General features: G+C 42.1%; 1 protein-coding gene across 1 annotated transcript in view; it reads left to right on the forward strand.

Moving 5' to 3' along the window:
• The window catches only part of LOC135559409 (1-phosphatidylinositol 4,5-bisphosphate phosphodiesterase epsilon-1-like), a 76,032-nt gene that overhangs the window by 24,178 nt on the left and 31,831 nt on the right, over positions 1-20,023 (forward strand). Inside the window, 1 exon segment of the mRNA XM_064993564.1 lies at positions 9,166-9,415. Coding sequence (XP_064849636.1) covers positions 9,166-9,415 — 250 coding nt within the window.

Here is a 20,023-nt window from a genome sequence, read left to right on the forward strand (position 1 = left end):
AGATACTGTAGCTGACTAGCTGTAGTACAGAGCAGGCTCATTTCTGAGGGTGGTCTGGTCTGCAAGGTATGTCATGAATACCCTGTCAGCTGATACTGGAGTGTATACGCGAGGCGCTGTCTCAACCCTAATTTTAAGAGTTAGCTGGGACGCATCTGCCTGACTGGATCCTGACGGGCTATTTTATGATATTAAAAACATTTTCTCAAATGGTTTTATTGCCTCTGTTATAGCTGTTTTGGCTGAAGTTTTCAACTGTTTTACATATCAGAAATCTCTGTTTTTTACGAGGCCTGTGACATTCTTACAGCTTTAAGTATGTATGACCTGTCTCCCAGCGACCTTACCAGAGTAACAGGCACAGCACATTAACCGTCTCACCCTAACCCTCCTCCACAATGTTTCACTTTCTTAAACTGGGGAAAAGTAGACCTTAAGCGTAAATCATAGTCCATAGTCGCTGAGATGTGGTAGTCCGGCGTCCCATAGTGACGTAGCTAGACTCTGAGACACTCGTCCGCGGGGGATGCACAGCTCGAACACGCACCTCCCCAAATTTCCCAACCAGCGTGGCTCCTAATACGCAGTTGGAGGAATTGCTTGAGCTGCGCTGAGGATTTGAAGTATAAAAGCCAATGGTCCCCGACCCAACAAACATAATAAATATACAGTACCAGTTAAAAGTTTGGAATGTATTTTCTTCTTAATGCGTTTGAGACAATCAGTTGTGTGGTGACAAGGTAGGGGTGGTATACAGAAGATAGCCCTATTTTGGTAGAAGACCAAGTCCATATTATGACAAGAACCACTCAAATAAGCAAAGAGAAATGATAGTCCATCGTTACTTTGACATGAAGGTCAGTCCATCCGGAAAATTTCAAGAACTTTGAAAGGGTCTTCAAGTGCAGTCGCAAAAACCACCAAGCGCTATGATGAAGCTGGCTCTCAGGAGGACCGCCACAGGAAAGGAAAAGCCAGAGTCTGCTGAAGAGGATAAGTTCATTAGAGTTACCAGCCCAAAGAAATGCTTCAGGGTTCAAGTAACAGACACATCTCAACATCAACTGTTCAGAGGAGACTGCGTGAATCAGGTCTTCATGGTTTAATTGCTGCAAAGAAACAACCAGTAAAAGGATACCAATAATAATAAGAAATTTGCTTGGGCCAAGAAACACGATCAATGGACGTTAGGCCGGTGAAAATCTGTCCTTTGGTCTCATGAGTCCAAATTTGAGATTTGTCCCGAAGCCACTCCTGTGTTGTCTTGGCTGTGTGCTTAGGGTTGTTGTCCTGTTGGAAGGTGAACCTTCGCCCCAGTCTGAGGTCCTGAGCGCTCTGGAGCAGGTTTTCATCAAGAATCTCTCTGTACTTTGCTCCGTTCATCTTTCCCTTGATCCTGACTAGTCTCCCAGTCCCTGGGGATGGTGCCAGGTTTCCTCCAGATGTGACGCTTGGCATTCAGGCCAAAGAGTTCAATCTTGGTTTCATCAGACCAGATAATCTTGTTTCTCATGGTCAGAGTCTTTAGGTGCCTTTTGGCAAACTCTAAGCGGGCTGTCATGTGCCTTTTCCTGAGGAGTGACTTCTGTCTGGCCTGTCTACCATAAAGTCCTGATTGGTGGAGTGCTGCAGAAATGGTTGTCCTTCTGGAAGGTTCTTCAATTTCCACAGAGGAACTCTGGAACTCTGTCAGAGTGACCATGGAGTTCTTGGTAACCTCCCTGACCAAGGCCCTTCTCCCCTGATTGCTCAGTTTGGCTGGGTGGCCAGCTTTATGAAGTGTCTTGGTGGTTCCAAACTTCTTCCATTTAAGAATGATGGTGGCCACTGTGTTCTTGGGGACCTTCAATGCTGCAGAAATGTTTTGGTACCCTTCCCCAGATCTGTCTGTTCTACAGACAATTCCTTAGACCACATGGCTTAGTTTTTGCTCTGACATGCGTTGTCAACTGTGGGACAGGTGTGTGCCTTTCCAAATGATGTCTAATCAATAGAATTTACCACAGGTGGACTCCAAGTTGTAGAAACATCTGAAGGATGATCAATGGAAGCAGGATGCACCTGTACTCAATGTTGAGTCTCATAGCAAAGGGTCTGAATTATTTATTAATATTTTATATACATTTGACAAAATAAAAATTAACTGTTTTCGCATTGTCATTATGGGGTATTGTGTCTAGATGGCTGAGGAAAATGTTTTATTTAATCATTTTTAGAATAAGGCTGTCACATAACAAAATGTGGACAAAGTCAAGGGGTCTGAATACTTTCCGAAGACACTGTGTGGTGTGTGTGTGTGTGTGTGTGTGTGTGTGTGTGTGTGTGTGTGTGTGTGTGTGTGTGTGTGTGTGTGTGTGTGTGTGTGTGTGTGTGTGTGTGTGTGTGTGTGTGTGTGTGTGTGTGTGTGTGTGTGTGTGTGTATTAGAGGTCGACCGATTCATGATTTTTCAATACCGATGCCGATTATTGGAGGATCAAAAAAGCGGATACCGATTTAATCGGCCAATTTTGTATTTATTTATTTGTAATAATGACAATTACAAAAATACTGAATGAACCCTTATTTTAACTTAATATCATACATCAATAAAATCTATTTAGCCTCAAATAAATAATGAAACATGTTCAATTTGGTTTAAATAATGCAAAAACAAAGTGTTGGAGAAGAAAGTAAAAGTGCAATATGTGCTATGTAAGACAGCTAACGTTTCAGTTCCTTGCTCAGAACATGAGAACATATGAAAGCTGGTGGTTCCTTTTAACATGAGTCTTCAATATTCCCAGGTAAGAAGTTTTAGGTTGTAGTTATTATAGGAATTATAGGACTATTTCTCTCTATTTCATTAACCTTTGACTATTGGATGTTCTTATAGGCACTTTAGTATTGCCAGTGTAACAGTATAGCTTCCGTCCCTCTCCTCGGTCCTCCCTGGGTTCGAACCAGCAACACAACGACCACAGCCACCATCGAAGCAGCATTACCCATGCAGAGCAAGGGGAACAACTACTTGAAGGCTCAGAGTGAGTGGCGTTTGAAACGCTATTAGCGCGCGCTAACTAGCTAGCCATATCACTTCAGTTACACCAGCCTCATCTCGGGAATTGATAGGCTTGAAGTCATAAACAGCGCAATACTTGACACACAATGAAGAGCTGCTGGCAAAATGCACAAAAGTGCAGTTTGAATGAATGTTTACGCGCCTGCTTCTGCCTACCACCGCTCAGTCAGATACTTAGATACTTCCATGCTTGTATGCTCAGTTAGATTATATGCAATGCAGGACACGCTAGATAATATCTAGTAATATTATCAACCATGTGTAGTTAACTAGTGATTATGATTGATTGTTTTTTATAAGATAAAAAGATAATGCTAGCTAGCAACTTACCTTGGCTTACTGCATTCGCGTAACAGGCAGTCTCCTTGTGGAGTGCAACGAGAGAGAGAGAGGCGGGTCGTTATTGCGTTGGACTAGTTAACTGTAAGGTTGCAAGATTGAATCCCCCGAACTGACATGGTGAAAATCTGTCGTTCTGCCCCTGAACAAGGCAGTTAACCCACCGTTCCTAGGCCGCCATTGAAAATAAGAATGTGTTCTTAACTGACTTGCCTAGTTAAATAAACATATCAAAAATACGTAAAAAAAATTGGCAAATCGGCGCCCAAAATTACAGATTTCCGATTGTTATGAAAACTTGAAATCGGCCATAATTAAATCGTCCATTCCGATTAATCGGTCGACCTCTAGTATATAGCTATCCTTGTTCAGGACCCTGTCCTTCAAAGATAATTCATAAAAATCCAAATAACTTCAGATCTTCATTGTAAAGGGTTTAAACACTGTTTCCCATGCTTGATCAATGAACCATAAACAATTAATGAACATGCACCTGTGGAACGGTCATTAAGACACTAACAGCTTACAGACAGTAGGCAATTAAAGACACAGTTATGAAAACTTAGGACACTAAGAGGCCTTTCTACTTATTCTGAAAAACACCAAAAGAAAGATGCCCAGGGTCTGTGGAACTTGTTCAGTTTGTCTGTTGTTTAATCTTGTTATGGTCATACAAATATTTACACATGTTAAGTTTGCTGAAAATAAACACAGTTGACAGTGAGAGGACGTTTAAGAATACTAGACTATACTAGGTGCAATTTAGAAATGAGGTTGTTCATCAGTTTTTCTCTTGTGTCAGTAACCTACTACAGTCACTCAATTAGCCATGTCAGCTAACAATTTTTATTTTGGTAGTTAGTCTAGCCAGCTATCTAAACTTATAGTAATCATTGCTTAATACCAACCTGGCCTCACAGGGTACGTGTACAAATGCCGGGACTCCAGTAGGCATCCATCAATTTTGTTTGTCATTCTCACTCAGATATCATATTAACATGGCATAAGTTAATACAAAATGTGTAGAATTGCAGGAAATTTGCTTAAATATGCAAAAATGTCTCTCCACCAAATGGCAAAATGGGTACAATTCTAGGTAATGAACTTACATTCTTCTCTGCCCTGCCACAAGATATTTTGTCACGAGATGGACGAGACTCCCAACCAAATCTCACTTGGGGCCCCCAACAAGCTCGACCCGGCCCTGCGTCCATTGCATCTGGGTGAAATCTGAGATGTACTATTCCATATCAGCCAGCATCCCTATGCTCTGAGAAACTAGGGAGGAGCTCTGAATGTGACGGGTTTCAGCGGATACACCGAGCCTTGATCCAGAATACATCCACCTCCCCCACTCCACCCCACTCTCTCTTGCCGTAACACTAGCCCACCCTGCTTGTCACTTCCACACCATGGGGGGCTCATATGCCAGGCAGCACAGCATTGTAACATGTTGGGGACAACTGTGTTCTGTTTGGGTCACATAACAGGGGACCGAGGGGTTCAGAATTCTAAAAGGATCAACAGGTCACGACTGTCACATAGAGGCCACGTCCCACGCATGGCTCAGCTGAGTCAGGCTGTTAGTGCACTGTCCATGCTAATCACTGCCCAGAATGGCTGGCTCGCAGGCTGGTTGCCAGGCAGAGAAATCAACTGGGCCCTGTACTGGTGCCATTTGAGTATAGTATCGGATGGATGAGGGATTTTTACAGGTTAATAGACAAAGCAAAGATATATTGTTAGGTTATATTCAGAGTTTATTTGGGACAGTTGGTCAGCCATGTCTGTTCACTTTTTAAATTTGTGTAAACATAGTGGCTCTCCCACGAAACCTGAGAGTCGAGGAGACTATCGAGGGAATTTCCCCCTCTTCAAAAAACACAATAAAATACCTCTCCTATTTCGAGCCATATTGCAGATGTTGTTTCCATGTGTGACTGACTGACATACATGTGTGTTTGATGGGAATAGTCAGACTGGTAAGGACTTGATGTACGTGTCTCAGTAGTGTCGGCAGCTGCCATGTGTCCATCAAACAGGGCACATTCCCTGTGCCCCTCTGCGTCTGCTGAGCCACGGCAGGGCGAGGGCAGTTGGGGTTTCCATCCAGGGTTCAGATTCTCTGGCCAGGGACCACACACACACCATCAAATTACTCAAGAGGCATGGAGGACACACACACGCCAGCTCTGGATTCCAGACAGACAGACCAGAGAAGCTCTCTTTTAGGTGTTTATGAACTGTGATGAGCTTCTATCTGGTCCATTTCTCTTTAATTCCCAAAACTGGGTCTTCGACAGGGTCTGTCAGCATTCCAGTGTATGAAGTATGAAGGGACTCTGAGGGAGTAGTAGTCATCTTCCAGTTGTACCAAGTGAGGAATACTTGGAAAAAGCTCAACAGTTCATGCAGGCCGCACTTCGCTAATATCCCTTTGATCTAGAATGGCATGGCATGACGGCAATCTAAGGCTGTTGCCAGGCAGACTGGAGAGAGACATGTTGTAATCCCTCTCAACGGCCCATGTTCTGGGTGTGTGTAGAGTAGACGTTGTGCTCAGAGAAATAAGTGCCAGTTAAAGGACTTGTGCTGTCTCGGTCTGTCCTGGAACCCAGGACGACCTGGAAAACGTTGGCAATTGTTACTGAGTGGACTATTCTGGCTAAATAAATACATGAAATGAATGTCCTGCGTGGCTCTTTCCTAACTGGTTAAGATGAATCCATATTCTGTGAGAGAGCGAGAGAGCGAGTCGTTTGACACCGAGAGGCAGGCAAACATCAAATGGACACCACTCTGCCTACAGTGGCTCTTGGTTTGTTCTCTTGCATATATCTGCTGCTGGAACACAGGCAACAAGGGCACAAGAGCTTTGCAACTTTGCTGTCACATGTGGCTCAGTTGGGAGAGCATGGCACTTGCAATGCCAGGCTTGTGGGTTCGATTCCCACAGGGGACCAGAACATTAAGCATGAAAATGTATTCACTCACTACTGTAAGTTGCTCAGGATAAGCAAGTCTGCTAAATTACTAAATTGTAAAAAATTTAACTTGACAATTTTATGACTGGCTGCTGTAGCCTAATTTACAGAACGTGCAGGCTGGTAGATTTCAGGCCCCGAGGGGCCAGTTTAACATCTGACAACAGCAAACTGGCCTTTCAGACAGGAAACCCATCCCATGAGCAGAACGTTTATCTGGGCTGGTGACTGCAGGGTCCATGACTTCTGGACTACTTTCACCGTAAACAGGAGTTTATTGTTTGTTTTTTTGTGTGCCATTTTTCTTTCAGCATCAGGGCTTTCTGTTAGTCAGACCTGGGTTGAAATGCTATTTGGGTTTGAAATCTTTCAAATACCTGAGCTTTGGCTTGTCTGGAGTGCCAGGTTTGGACTGTTCTATTGGTTTCATTGCAACAGGTAAGCTCAATCAAGCACAGCTAATGTGTCTGGTTACAAAGGACAAGTAATGGTAGAATAATTGCAGCTGGTTTCACAGAAACGTTGTCAGAGTGAGATGAAATGCTCTCGGAAGCCAATAAGATCAAGCTGTTGTGTTAGTCCTTTTACCTTTTGGCTAATTTCCTTTTCAGATGTAAAATGGCTTTTGGATATCATAAGGACGACATTATAGAGACATCATGATCTGGTATTACTGTAGCCCCTGTCCATCCATATTGCCCTTGTTTTCTTGAACAGTTCAGACACCCTGTGTATTTTTGTAAAAGCTGTGCTATGTAATGTTCTGCGGCACACAAATGAGAACCAGCTAATTGAATTGCCAAGTATTATAGACTGTCTGCTTATCCTGGTTGCTGTGACAATAATCTACTTAATTTTGGCTTTAACAAGGCAAGAGGAGGGTGTTATTGCACTAATGATATTGAAACATGAGATACCTGATGATTTTAGGGTTTATGTTATGAATCACATTTTTTCAGCCCTTAAAATACATTTACCATAAAAAATAACTGGATGAATAATTCGTAATAGTTTCTTAATACAATCAAACCCAACCTGCAAAGGTCTTGCTGTCTCTCTAAGGAGTAACAGTCATCAGTACTGCTCTGACTTCAAAGTCTGTGAGCTTACCTGAGAGCGCACAATGCTCTATTCCCTTATCATGCTGTCTGGCAATAGTGAATATTTGTGCTGGAAAGTGACTTCCTGCTCAGGTCCTCCATTCATTCAAACCTCTTAAGTCGCTACCTCGGTACATGTGTATACTGTAGGTCTAGTGAAGAGCAAGGACAAATTAGCAGGGTCATTCTGTTCAGAGGAAGGGCAAAGATTTAGCTAACTGTTTTTCCTGGAACCCATTGGTAGTAATGGCAGAATAATGGCAGCTGGTTTCACAAACGTTTTCAGAGTGAGATGAAATGCACTCGGAGGCCAGTAAGATCGAGATGTTGATTTAGTCCTTTACCTCAGCTCTTTTCCTTCTCTTTGGATATCAGAAGGAAGACATTATGAAGACCTCTTCTGATCTTTACAAATGTTACGTAACCCTGGGTGGATTTAAGATGACCAGGATTACATTTGTTAGTTGGAGTGTGTCATTTTAACTTTTAAAACCTTGTTTATACATACCAAAGGCTTGATCAGCCTGCTCATCATTTTGAGGCTGCAGAAGAAGAAATTAGATGTGGGGTAATAATATATGTATAGTAAAAGGGTCCCAGCTGTGTTTATGTATCATATGTAAAACATGCAGGCTATGCAAATCCCCTAGGGATAAGGGGATTCCTCTATACTCAAATAGAGTAGTGTTTGTATTTATTAAGGATCCCCATTAGCTGCTGCCAAGGCAGCAGCTACACTTCATGGGGTCCAAACAAGATTAAGGGTATTACATAAAAATACATTAAACGGTACGTCATACAACACGTTATTACACCACTACTCTACCACTACAGATCTACAGTACCTATGTTCCTCTTTGTGGAACTTGACCATATGACTGTGCAGTAATCCAGGTGCGATAGACTTCTTCCCATCTTAGCTACTGTTACGTCTATGTTTTACGATCCAGGATTACTCCAAGCAGTTTAGTCTCTTCAACTTGCTCAATTTCTACATTTTAGTTATTACAAGCTTTAGTTGAGGTTTAGGGTTTAGTGAATGGTTTTGTCACAAATACAATGCTTTTCATTTACAAATATTTAGAACTAGCTTATTACTTGCATTTCTTAAACTGACTGCATCTCTTTGTTAAGCGTTGCAGTGATTTCACTTGCTGTGGTAGCTGATGTCTATGATGTGGACTCATCAGCATACATAGACATACAGGATTTACTCAGTGGCAGGTCATTAGTAAAAAAAAAATAAAAAAGTCAGGGACCTAGACAGCTGCCCTGGGGTATGCCCGACTCTACCTGGGTTGGAGAGGCTTCCATTAAAGAACACCATCTGTGTTTTGTTATACAAGTACCTCTCAATCCACAATATAGCAGAGGATGTAAAGCTATAACACAAACGTTTTTTCAGCAGCAGACTATGATCGGTAATGTCAAAAGCTGTTGAGTGCTCTTCCCTATAAGCATGATGACAGTCAGTTTTTATTTTGTTTACTGTGAAATAATGTTGTTTCTGGTCAAACACAATTATTATTATTAGCTAGAGGAGCTCCACTTTAACGCAGGTCTCCATAACCAGGGTTAACCAGGTCATTATTGTAGAAGATATCATTTGTTCTGAATAATTTAGCTGTATCTTGCCAAACAATATTTTTTTTTATAAATACATGTCTTCTCTTCTGTCCACAGATCCACCATGCGCTGAGTGTTGAGGACAACCTGCTGCACCCGTGCAGGAAGCTCCTAGCCTTTGCTGGATGTGTGTGTCTCAGGGTGACATGCCCGACTCAGCCTAGGTACGTGTACCGTGCCAGCTCCCAGAGGACCTCAGTGTATGTCCATCTGACCGGGGCCCTGTTGGAGGCCACCGCCGCCCTCGGGGCCCGAAGCACTCTGCCCAGTGTAACCGTTGGCTCCACTGGACACGCCATGCTCAAAGGTAAGAAGGTGTGTGTGTGTGTTATAGGAGGCTAGTGCATGTATGTATGTATCTTTACTACCGTTCAAAAGTTGGGGTCACTTAGAAATGCCCAAAAAATTGTCCATTTTGAAATAACATTAAATTTTTCAGAAATATAGTGTAGACATTGTTCATGTTGTAAATCACTATTGTAGCTGGAAACGGCTGATTTTTAAATGGAATATCTACATAGGTGTACAGAGTCCCATTATCAGCAACCATCACTCCTGCAGAGTTCCTCTGTCCAGTGTATGTGTTCTTTTGTGTCTGTGTTCTTCTGTCCAGTGTCTGTGCTCATCTTAATCTTTTATCTTTATTTGCCAGTCTGAGGTATGGCTTTGTCTTTGCCACACTGCCTAATAGGCCAGCATCCCGGAGTCGCCTCTTCACTGTTGACGGGGGTACTATTTAATAAAGCTGTCAGTTGAGGACTTGTGAGGCGTCTGTTTCTCAAACTAGACACTTTAATGTACTGAATGTCCTCTTGCTCAGTTATGCTCCCACTCCTCATTTTATTCTGATTAGAGCCAGTTTGCGCTGTTCTGTGAAGGGAGTAGTACACAGCCTTGTACGAGCTCCTTAGTTTCTTGGCAATTTCTAGCATGGAATAGCCTTAATATCTCAGAACAAGAATAGACTGATGAGTTTCAGAAGAATGTGCTTTGATTTTGGCCATTTTGAGCCTGTAATTGAACCTACAAATCCTGTAGCTCAACTAGTCTAAAGAAGGACAGTTTTATTGCTTCTTTAATGATCACAACAGTTTTCAGCTGTGCTAACATAATTGCAAAAGGGTTTTCTAATGATCAATTAGCTTTTTAAAATTAGAAACTTTGATTAGCTAACACAACGTGCCATTGGAACACAGGAGTGATGGTTGCTGATAATGAGCCTGTACTAGAGGACGATCGATTAATCGGAATGGCCGATTTAATTAGGGCAGATTTCATAACATTTCATAACAATCGGAAATCGGTATTTTTGGACACCGATTTGGCCGATTTAAAAAATAAATAAATACATTTTGAACACCTTCAATTATCCTATTTAACTAGGCAAGTCAGTTAACTTTATGCGTCGAGCAATCCCGTATCCGGGAGCGTAATCATAGCCTCAAGCTCATTACCATAACGCAACGTTAACTATTCATGAAAATCGCAAATGAAATGAAAGAAATATATTCACTCACAAGCTTAGCCTTTTGTTAACAACACTGTCATCTCAGATTTTCACAAATGCTTTTCAACCATAGCTACACAAGCATTTGTGTAAGAGTATTGATAGCTAGCATAGCATTAGCCTAGCATTCAGAGGCAACATTTTCACAAAAACAAGAAAAGCATTCAAATAAAACCATTTACCTTTGAAGAACTTCGGATGTTTTCAATGAGGAGACTCAGTTAGATAGCAAATGTTCAGTTTTTCCAAAAATATTATTTGTGTAGGAGAAATCGCTCCGTTTTGTTCATCACGTTTGGCTAAGAAAACCCCCCGAAAATTCAGTCATTACAACGCCAACCTTTTTTCCAAATTAACTCCATAATATCGACAGAAACATGGCAAACGTTTTTTAGAATCAATCCTCAAGGTGTTTTTCACATATCTATTCAATGATAAATCATTAGTGGCAGTTGACTTTCTCCTCTGAAGCAAATGGTAAAATGCACGCAGCTGGAGATAAAGCAAAAATTTCGACGGAGGACACCAAGCGGGCACCTGGTAAATGTGGTCTCTTATGGTCAATCTTCCAATGATATGCCTACAAATACGTCACAATGCTGCAGACACCTTGGGGAAACGTCAGAAAGTGTAGGCTCATTCCTGGCGCATTCACAGCCATATAAGGAGACATTGGAACACAGCGCCTTCAAAATCTGGGCCATTTCCTGTTTGAAATTTCACCTTGTTTTTGCCTATAGCATCAGTTCTGTGGCACTCACAGATACTATCTTTGCAGTTTTGGAAACGTCAGAGTGTTTTCTTTCCAAAGCTGTCAATTATATGCATAGTCGAGCATCTTTTCATGACAAAATATCTTGTTTAAAACAGGAACGTTTTTTTATCCAAAAATTAAAAGAACGCCCCCTATATCGAAAAAGTTAAGAACACATTCTTATTTTCAATGACGGCCTTGGAACAGTGGGTTAACTGCCTTGTTCAGGGGCAGAACGACAGATTTTTACCTTGTCAGCTCGGGGATTCAATCTTGCAACCTTAGTTAACTAGTAACATTGCCTGTTACGCGAATGCAGTAAGCCAAGGTAAGTTGCTAGCTAGCATTAAACTTATCTTATAAAAAACAATCAATCAATCATAATCACTAGTTAACTACACATGGTTGATGATATTACTATTTTATCTAGCGTATCCTGCGTTGCATATAATCAATGCGGTGCATATTCATGAAAAAGGACTGTCGTTGCTCCAATGTGTACCTAACCATAAACATCAATGCCTTTCTTAAAATCAATACACAAAAGTATATATTTTTAAACCTGCATATTTAGCTAAAATAATTCCAGGTTTGCAGGCAATATTAACCAGGTGAAATTGTGTCACTTCTCTTGCGTTCATTGCACACAGAGTCAGTGTATATGCAACAGTTTGGGCCACCTAATTTGCCAGAATTTTACGTAATTATGACATGACATTGAAGGTTGTGCAATGTAACAGGAATATTTAGACTTATGGATGCCACCCGTTAGATGAAATACGGAACAGTTCCGTATTTCACTAAAAGAATAAACGTCTTGTTTCCGAGATGATAGTTTTCGGATTCGACCATATTAATGACCTAAGGCACGTATTTCTGTGTGTTATAATTAAGTCTATGATTTAATAGAGCTGTCTGACTGAGCGGTGGTAGGCACCAGCAGGCTCGTAAGCATTCATTCAAATAGCATTTTCGTGCGGTTTGCCAGAAGCTCGTCGCTGTGCTTCAAGCATTGCGCTGTTTATGACTTCAAGCCTATCAACTCCCGAGATTAGGCTGGTGTAACCGATGTGAAATGCCTAGCTAGTTAGCGGGGTGCGCGCTAATAGCGTTTCAAACGTCACTTGCTCTGAGGCTTGGAGTGGTTGTTCCCCTTGCTCTGCATGGGTAACGCTGCTTCGAGGGTGGCTGTTGTCGATGTGTTCTGGGTTCGAGCCCAGGTAGGAGCGAGGAGAGGGACGGAAGCTATACTGTTAAACTGGCAATACTAAAGTGCCTATAAGAACATCCAGTAGTCAAAGGTTAATGAAATACAAATGGTATAGAGAGAAATAGTCCTATAATTCCTATAATAACTACAACTCATATTGAAGACTCATGTTAAAAGGAACCACCAGCTTTCATATGTTCTCATGTTCTGAGCAAGGAACTTAAACGTTAGCTTTCTTACATGGCACATATTGCACTTTTACTTTCTTCTCCAACACTTTGTTTTTGCATTATTTAAACCAAATTGAACATGTTTCATTATTTATTTGAGGCTAAATTGATTTTATTGATGTATTATATTAAGTTAAAATAAGTGTTCATTCAGTATTGTTGTAATTGTCATTATTACAAATACATTTTAAAAATTCGGCCAATTAATCGGTATCGGCTTTTTTTTGTCCTCCAATAATCGGTATCGGTATCGGTGTAGAAAAATCATAATCAGTCGACCTCTATTCTGTACGCCTATGTACAATTGAAGTCGGAAGTTTACACACACTTATGTTGGAGTCATTAACTCGTTTTTCAACCACTCCACACATTTCTTGTTAACAAACTATAGTTTTGGAAAGTCAGTTAGGACATCTACTTTGTGCATGACACAAGTCATTTTTCCAACAGTTGTTTACAGACAGATTATTTCACTTATAATTCACTGTATTACAATTCCATTGGGTCAGAAGTTTACATACACTAAGTTGACTGTGCCTTTAAACAGCTTAGAAAACTCCAGAAAATTATGTCATGGCTTTAGAAGCTTCTGATAGGCTAATTGACATTATTTGAGTCAATTGGAGTTATACCTGTGGATGTATTTCAAGGCCTACCTTCATACTCAGTGCCTCTTTGCTTGACATCATGGGGAAATCTCAATAAATCAGCCAAAAAAATTGTAGACCTCCACAAGTCTGGTTCATCCTTGGGAGCAATTTCCAAACGCCTGACAGTACCACGTTCATCTGTACAAACAATAGTACGCAAGTATAAACACCATGGGACCACGCAGCCATCATACCGCTCAGGAAGGAGACCCGTTCTGTCTCCTAGAGATGAACGTACTTTGGTGCGAAAAGTGAAAATCAATCCCAGAACAACGGCAAAGGACCTTGTGGAGATGCTGGAGGAAACAGGTACGAAAGTATCTTTATCCACAGTAAAACGAGTCCTATATTGACATAACCTGAAAGGCCGCTCAGCAAGGAAGAAGCCACTGCTCCAAAACCGCCATTAAAAAAGCCAGACTACGGTTTGGAACTGCACATGGGGACAAAGATTGTACTTTTTGGAGAAATGTCCTCTGGTCTGATGAAACAAAAATAGAACTTTGGCCAGAACAGCCGAAGAACACCATCCCAACCGTGAAGCACGGGGGTGGTAGCATCATGTTGTGGGGGTTGCTTTGCTGCAGGAGGGACTGATGCACGTCACAAAATAGATAGTTTTCCTTCCTCGTGATGCTATGTGGATATATTGAAGCAACATCTCAAGACATCAGTCAGTGGGTTAAAGCTTGGTCGCAAATGGGTCTTCCAAATGGACAATGACCCCAAGCATGCTTCCAAAGTTGTGGCAAAATGGCTTAAGGACAGCAAAGTCAAGGTATTGGAGTGGCCATCACAAAGCCCTGACCTCAATCCTATATGGGCAGAACTGAAAAAGTGTGAGCGAGCAAGGTGGCCGACAAACCTGACTCCGTTATTCCAGCTCTGTCAGGAGGAATGGGCCAACATTCACCCAACTTACTGTGGGAAACTTGTGGAAGGCTACCCAAAAGGTTTGACCCAAGTTAAACAATTTAAAGGTAATGCTACCAAATACTAATTGAGTGTATGTAAACATCTGACCCACTGGGAATGTGATGAAATCATAAATCATCATTTCACATTCTTAAAATAAAGTGGTGATCCTAACTTGACCTAAAACATGACATTTTTACTTGTATTAAATGTCAGGTATTGTGAAAAACTGAGTTTACATGTATTTGGCTAAGGTGTATGTAAACCTATGACTTCAACTGTAGATATTCCATTAAAAATCTGCTGTTTCCAGCTCCAATAGTCATTTACAACATTAACAATGTCTACACTGTATTTCTGATCAATTTGATGGTATTTTAATGGACAAAAAACTTGTTCTTCTTTCAAAAAGAAGGAAATATACAATACAGGGTATTTGTGTGTGATCGGCCAATGTTCTGTTAAATCTGAGAAGGTCCGTCAGAAGGGCCCAGAAGTCCCTCTGTGGTTTGTGTCCTCATAATAATGCAGCATACTGACTACTACAATGACACTAAACCTTTTTTGGATGCATCTTGTACCACACACAGTTTATAGCAGTTTAACAGAAAGTGGTCTGAACTTCAGACTACCTAGGTAGAACTTGAATTGGCTTGTATTTCTGTCTGACTTCGCTCTCTGTCCCCGCTCGTGTTCCAGAAGGGAAGGTCTGTGTGTTCCTGTGGGTTGCTCCTGATATTTGAACTGCAGTTTAATAGAATAGAAGAGGTTCTCATTAGTCATGTATTCCCCAGTGATCTGCTCTCGTATTTTTCCCACATGCTGGCTAGCTCAGGTCTGGCCGCATCGGGCCATGTGAGAGAGGACATGTCTGTCTGTCTGTCTAACCTAGGCCAGGCACTCGGCACGTTGGGCCCTGTGGTCGTATAATTTGTTGTTTTAGACTTACCCAATACTTGTGAAGCCTGTGAATCACTAAAAAGCCTACTTGTTAATTGAGCTATTTCTAGCACCTTATCACTAACTTAAGGCCTGGAGCATTCAGAACTGTTCAAATCTTATGTTCTCTAAAGTTCTTTATTAGTTAGTGTGGGTTTTCCAACGTTGTTATTCAGAGATATTAGATATCAGTCCTTGTGTTGATGAGACTGATGGTGCCAACTAATGAGAAAAACAACCCACGCTAATCTATTCACTCTCCCTAGTTTAGCTAAGTGCCTGCAGTGAGTCACGCTGAGGTTCAACTCTGCACCTCCTCCAAATCAGAAAAGCTAGAAAATTAAAAACGCAATATGCACTTCAAAGATTGCTGCTTTTCTCCTTTGATTAGCACAAGTACTTTATTTCCCCTCTCTCCCTGATTGTCTCCTGGTCTAATCTGATGTTGGCTGACTTCTGGCTTCTTTCTGGCTGGCCCACACCCTCTCTGTGTCTCTTTGTGTCTCTCGCGAGAGTCTCTCGTGCTGTCTCTCTGTCTCTCTCTCACGCTCTACAGTGATGATTTCACCTTGAATTCTCCCTTGGGCCTGTCTAGCACGATGATGTAACACCCACACACACAAAGAGAGAGCGCTGTAAGCTTATCCCCCCCCTCTGGCTCGGACGAAAATCCTGCTGGACAGAGGCCAGGTGACAGGCCGTCTGATGTGGCTTTGACACATTGAGTCACTAGCCCCCTCGCCATCCCTGCCGTCCAAATATTCATTGCAGGAGCATTCCTTTGTTATAGAGTCCGGGAAGGCGTACGGCATTCGTTCAATACCAGAACTGTAAGCCGATAGAGCCCTTTGTAGGACTTGATTGAGATGCCGGTAGCTGTCGTGCGAGGTTGGATTGAGGTGGTAGATGGGGAGAAAGAGACCCCCGATGTTAGGCTATGCTATGGACTGCAGAATGTATTCACCCAGCAGGTTTAGAAACTATAGCAGTACTTCTCTTATTCGTACAGTATGATCCACAGGAAAGGTTTTGAGTCAAAGCTCGCAGAATACATATAGACTCTACCTGCTTCGGTTTTGTTTTGCAAACCCGGTTCTGATAACTAAGAGCATTTGGCCCGAAGCACATCCGTCGCCTTTGATATACAGATTGATGATGATCTCTATATACTGCAGTCTCCCTCAGGAGTCCAGTTGATGTTTTCATCTGTGGAAGAGTCTTTTCATAATAGAATGTCAGTCTGGGGTTTGTGTTGTTTGAAGTGGAGGCTGAGTGTGGTTGGGACTGTACCACACACAGTGGATGAGTCCATCACCACCTAGCGATCTTGTTCTCATCTCTGGAATATGAAAACATTGTATTAACCCTTTCTTCAAAGGGTGAGGTCAGTGAGGCTTGTTTTGGGATCCACCCGTCTTCTCCTCTTCCTGGTTTTCTTCCAATTGGCTACATACTGTTACTGTCATGTTCCCTTCAGTACATTGTCACTGATGTTAAAATGCTGTTGTAGTCTTCCAGCCAAGAGCAGTGTTACTGCGACTATCTACTGTAATAAGTAGAGAACAGATACAGTAAGGTGTAGATGGCTATTGAGCGACTTATTTAGAGATGGGAACAATCTCATTTTATGACTGGCATTTGTGAAGGCTTAGGACTTTAATATAATCATTCTAGATCATGCCAAATGATCAGAAGCATTCTAACACTTGATGAAGGCGTTTCAAATGTAGATGTTCAGAGGCACGCCGATGACCGAGAGGCTCGGTGACGTCAGTGCTGTATGTGGATTGAGGACATTCGCAAACACCCTTGTCGTTATTGTTATGAGGGTTGAGGGTGACCTACTGGCAGCTGCAAACGCAAATAACGGCTTCAGAAAAATGCTGACTGGAATAGCCAGGTCAAGATCAGGTCAAAGTACAGCGAGATCCACCAGTATGCTAGAATGAAAAGCGCTTGTTTTGTCTGAAGTGCAGATCCACATGGCGAGAGGTTAGAGAGGCTGCTTGTCAGCCCAGGTTGTCAGCTAGCGTTGTATATGTTGAACTGCTTGTGGACAAAAAGCAGGTGTGGGTTAAACAATGAAGCCTTTCCTTCTCTTTTGAGGAGTCATGATATAAAAGCCATGTTCAGTTTTTTTTTTTGTGTACTGAATAGGGTGAAGCTTGAAGTCTTTTGTCTTACAAATCATATTGTCTAAATGTGGTTTAAATGACTAATTTCAGGGAAATACTGTTTGGCTTCCTCCCAACAGGCTGTTGATATACATTGTGTGTTTGAACCATATATTTGGCGACATGGCGGGGGAAGTCTCCAGTTTTTAAGGCCGTCAATGATGTATGACCTCATGCCTTACAGAGATGACATCACAGGTCCCAGAGTGGTGGGAAAAAAACAAGAAACCTGGGGCCAATAGTTTTTTCCTTATCTGGTAGTCAATCCAGGTAAAACTGGACCTTATATGGTATGAAGGTGTTTATCAGTTGTTAAAAGTTTTAATATGGGCTATGATGGGACCAGTGTTTTTGTCATCCGGTCACATGGTTTGAAAAACTCTCCTGGAAAAACTCCTGGGTTTGGGGAGGATGAAAACCCTGTCAAACTGCTGCGACCTGTACTTGTTTCACATCAATTCATATGGATTGTTTTTTTGTAAAGCTAGACTAACAGGGAGAGGGTTTTCCTCTGCACAGACAGCCAGCATGATTGGACAATGGCACTCACCAGGCTGAGCTTGCGTCATGCAGGTTTGCATTGTGTAGGCCTGCCCTTTGCAACTGTAGGCCTAATAAAAAAATGATCTCAGTCTGTCAGCTATTGTGTTTATTGAGTAAATCAAGTTTACTCTTAACACAAACAACTGGGCTATAAATACTTAATGTTAGTGCTTTGTTTACCCTGGCCAGAGGGACAGAGAGTAGTAATGTGAATGGTGTGTTATCAGTGGCGTATTGCAAGGCAACATGCAAGGTCCCCCAAAGTAATAAATAAATTGTATATTCATTTATTTTGGCGTTGTGAAAACAGCTAACTGCGGGGGATGTGTGGTTGTCACGCTTGCTAAATAAATAATCTACCAGAGGAAAGTGGAGAGCGCGAGTTCCTTAAATCGGATTTCTAAAGACATACACAGAGCCTGCAGCAGCACTCTGATGTGAAGGACAGAGAAATTGTGCGTGAGTTGACCAATCATGAGGGAATTTGTTTTAAGAAAACAAAAGAAACACACGTTGCGCCTTTTTTTAACACGTTAGCATCAATATTTTTTTATTAAACTAAATCAGAAAAGGTGAGGCGCTGCCCCACCAAAGTGAAAAGTGCTGGGGGAAAATGCCAGCTGACCACATGTATTCTGGCAGCACTGAGTATTACCTTGATATTCTGTTAGTCAGACTTAAATGTTCCTTTGGACTGGGGAGTGACTAAGCTTTATCCGAATATATTTATCTGAAAACCATTTTACAACCGCCAGTAAATCAATGGTACACTCCTTTTCTCTGAGATTTCCCTCCACTTTGTAATGAGTCATATTTGGCTTCTAGACTACATGTTTAGATACTTGACTCCCCCTCTGTGGAGGGACATGTATAGCCTTCATGTGTATGTAAACTGACCTCACAGAGAGGAGCTGGGGGAGGGAAGGGGGAGGGAGGAGTGTTGGGGCTATCGGTGTCTCTCTGTGTGGGGTGTTCTAGCTGGAGGTGGGGGGCTGGCTGCTGGCGCATGGCTGTGAGATTTGTAGCGTGTCAGCTCGGGGAGCAGCAGAGCAACGAGAGCTGGAGAGCAGCTGGCGCTCCTGATGTGGACAAGTGCACCTCGCCGGTGCTGTGTGAACAACCACGGAGCTAACAGTAACGACAGCGCTGCTCCCGCCGTCCGCAGCTCAGCCATGAAGCACTCCCACAGGATGGACTTCAAGCTGATCAGTAAGTGGGCTTTAAATGAAACCGTCTAGAGACAAAAGATTCAGTGCTGTAGTCCTATGGAATGTACTATACTGGGAGTGTGTGGAGTATTTTTTTATTTTTTTCACCTTTATTTAACCAGGTAGGCTATTTGAGAACAAGTTTTAATTTGCAACTGCGACCTGGCCAAGATAAAGCAAAGCAGTGTGAACAGACAACACAGAGTTACACATGGAGTAAACAATAAACAAGTCAATAACACAGTAGAAAAAAAAGAGAGTCTATATACATTGTGTGCAAAAGGCATGAGGAGGTAGGCAAATAAATACAATTTTGCAGATTAACACTGGAGTGATAAATGATCAGATGGTCATGTCCAGGTAGAGATATTGGTGTGCAAAAGAGCAGAAAAGTAAATAAAATAAAAACAGTATGGGGATGAGGTAGGTAAAATTGGGTGGGCTATTTACCGATAAGACTATGTACAGCTGCAGCGATCGGTTAGCTGCTCAGATAGCAGATGTTTGAAGTTGATGAGGGAGATAAAAGTCTCCAACTTCAGCGATTTTTGCAATTCGTTCCAGTCACAGGCAGCAGAGAACTGGAATGAAAGGCAGCCAAATGAGGTGTTGGCTTTAGGGATGATCAGTGAGATACACCTGCTGGAGCGCGTGCTACAGGTGGGTATGCTGTGAGTGTGTGGAGTATGCTGTGAGTGTATGGACTATACTGTGAGTGTGGACTGTACTGTGAGTGTGGACTCTACTTGGGGTGTGTGGACTGTACTGGGGGTGTGTGGACTCTA

This window comes from Oncorhynchus masou, chromosome 18 (genome assembly GCF_036934945.1).
Source record: "Oncorhynchus masou masou isolate Uvic2021 chromosome 18, UVic_Omas_1.1, whole genome shotgun sequence".
NCBI lineage: Eukaryota > Metazoa > Chordata > Actinopteri > Salmoniformes > Salmonidae > Oncorhynchus > Oncorhynchus masou.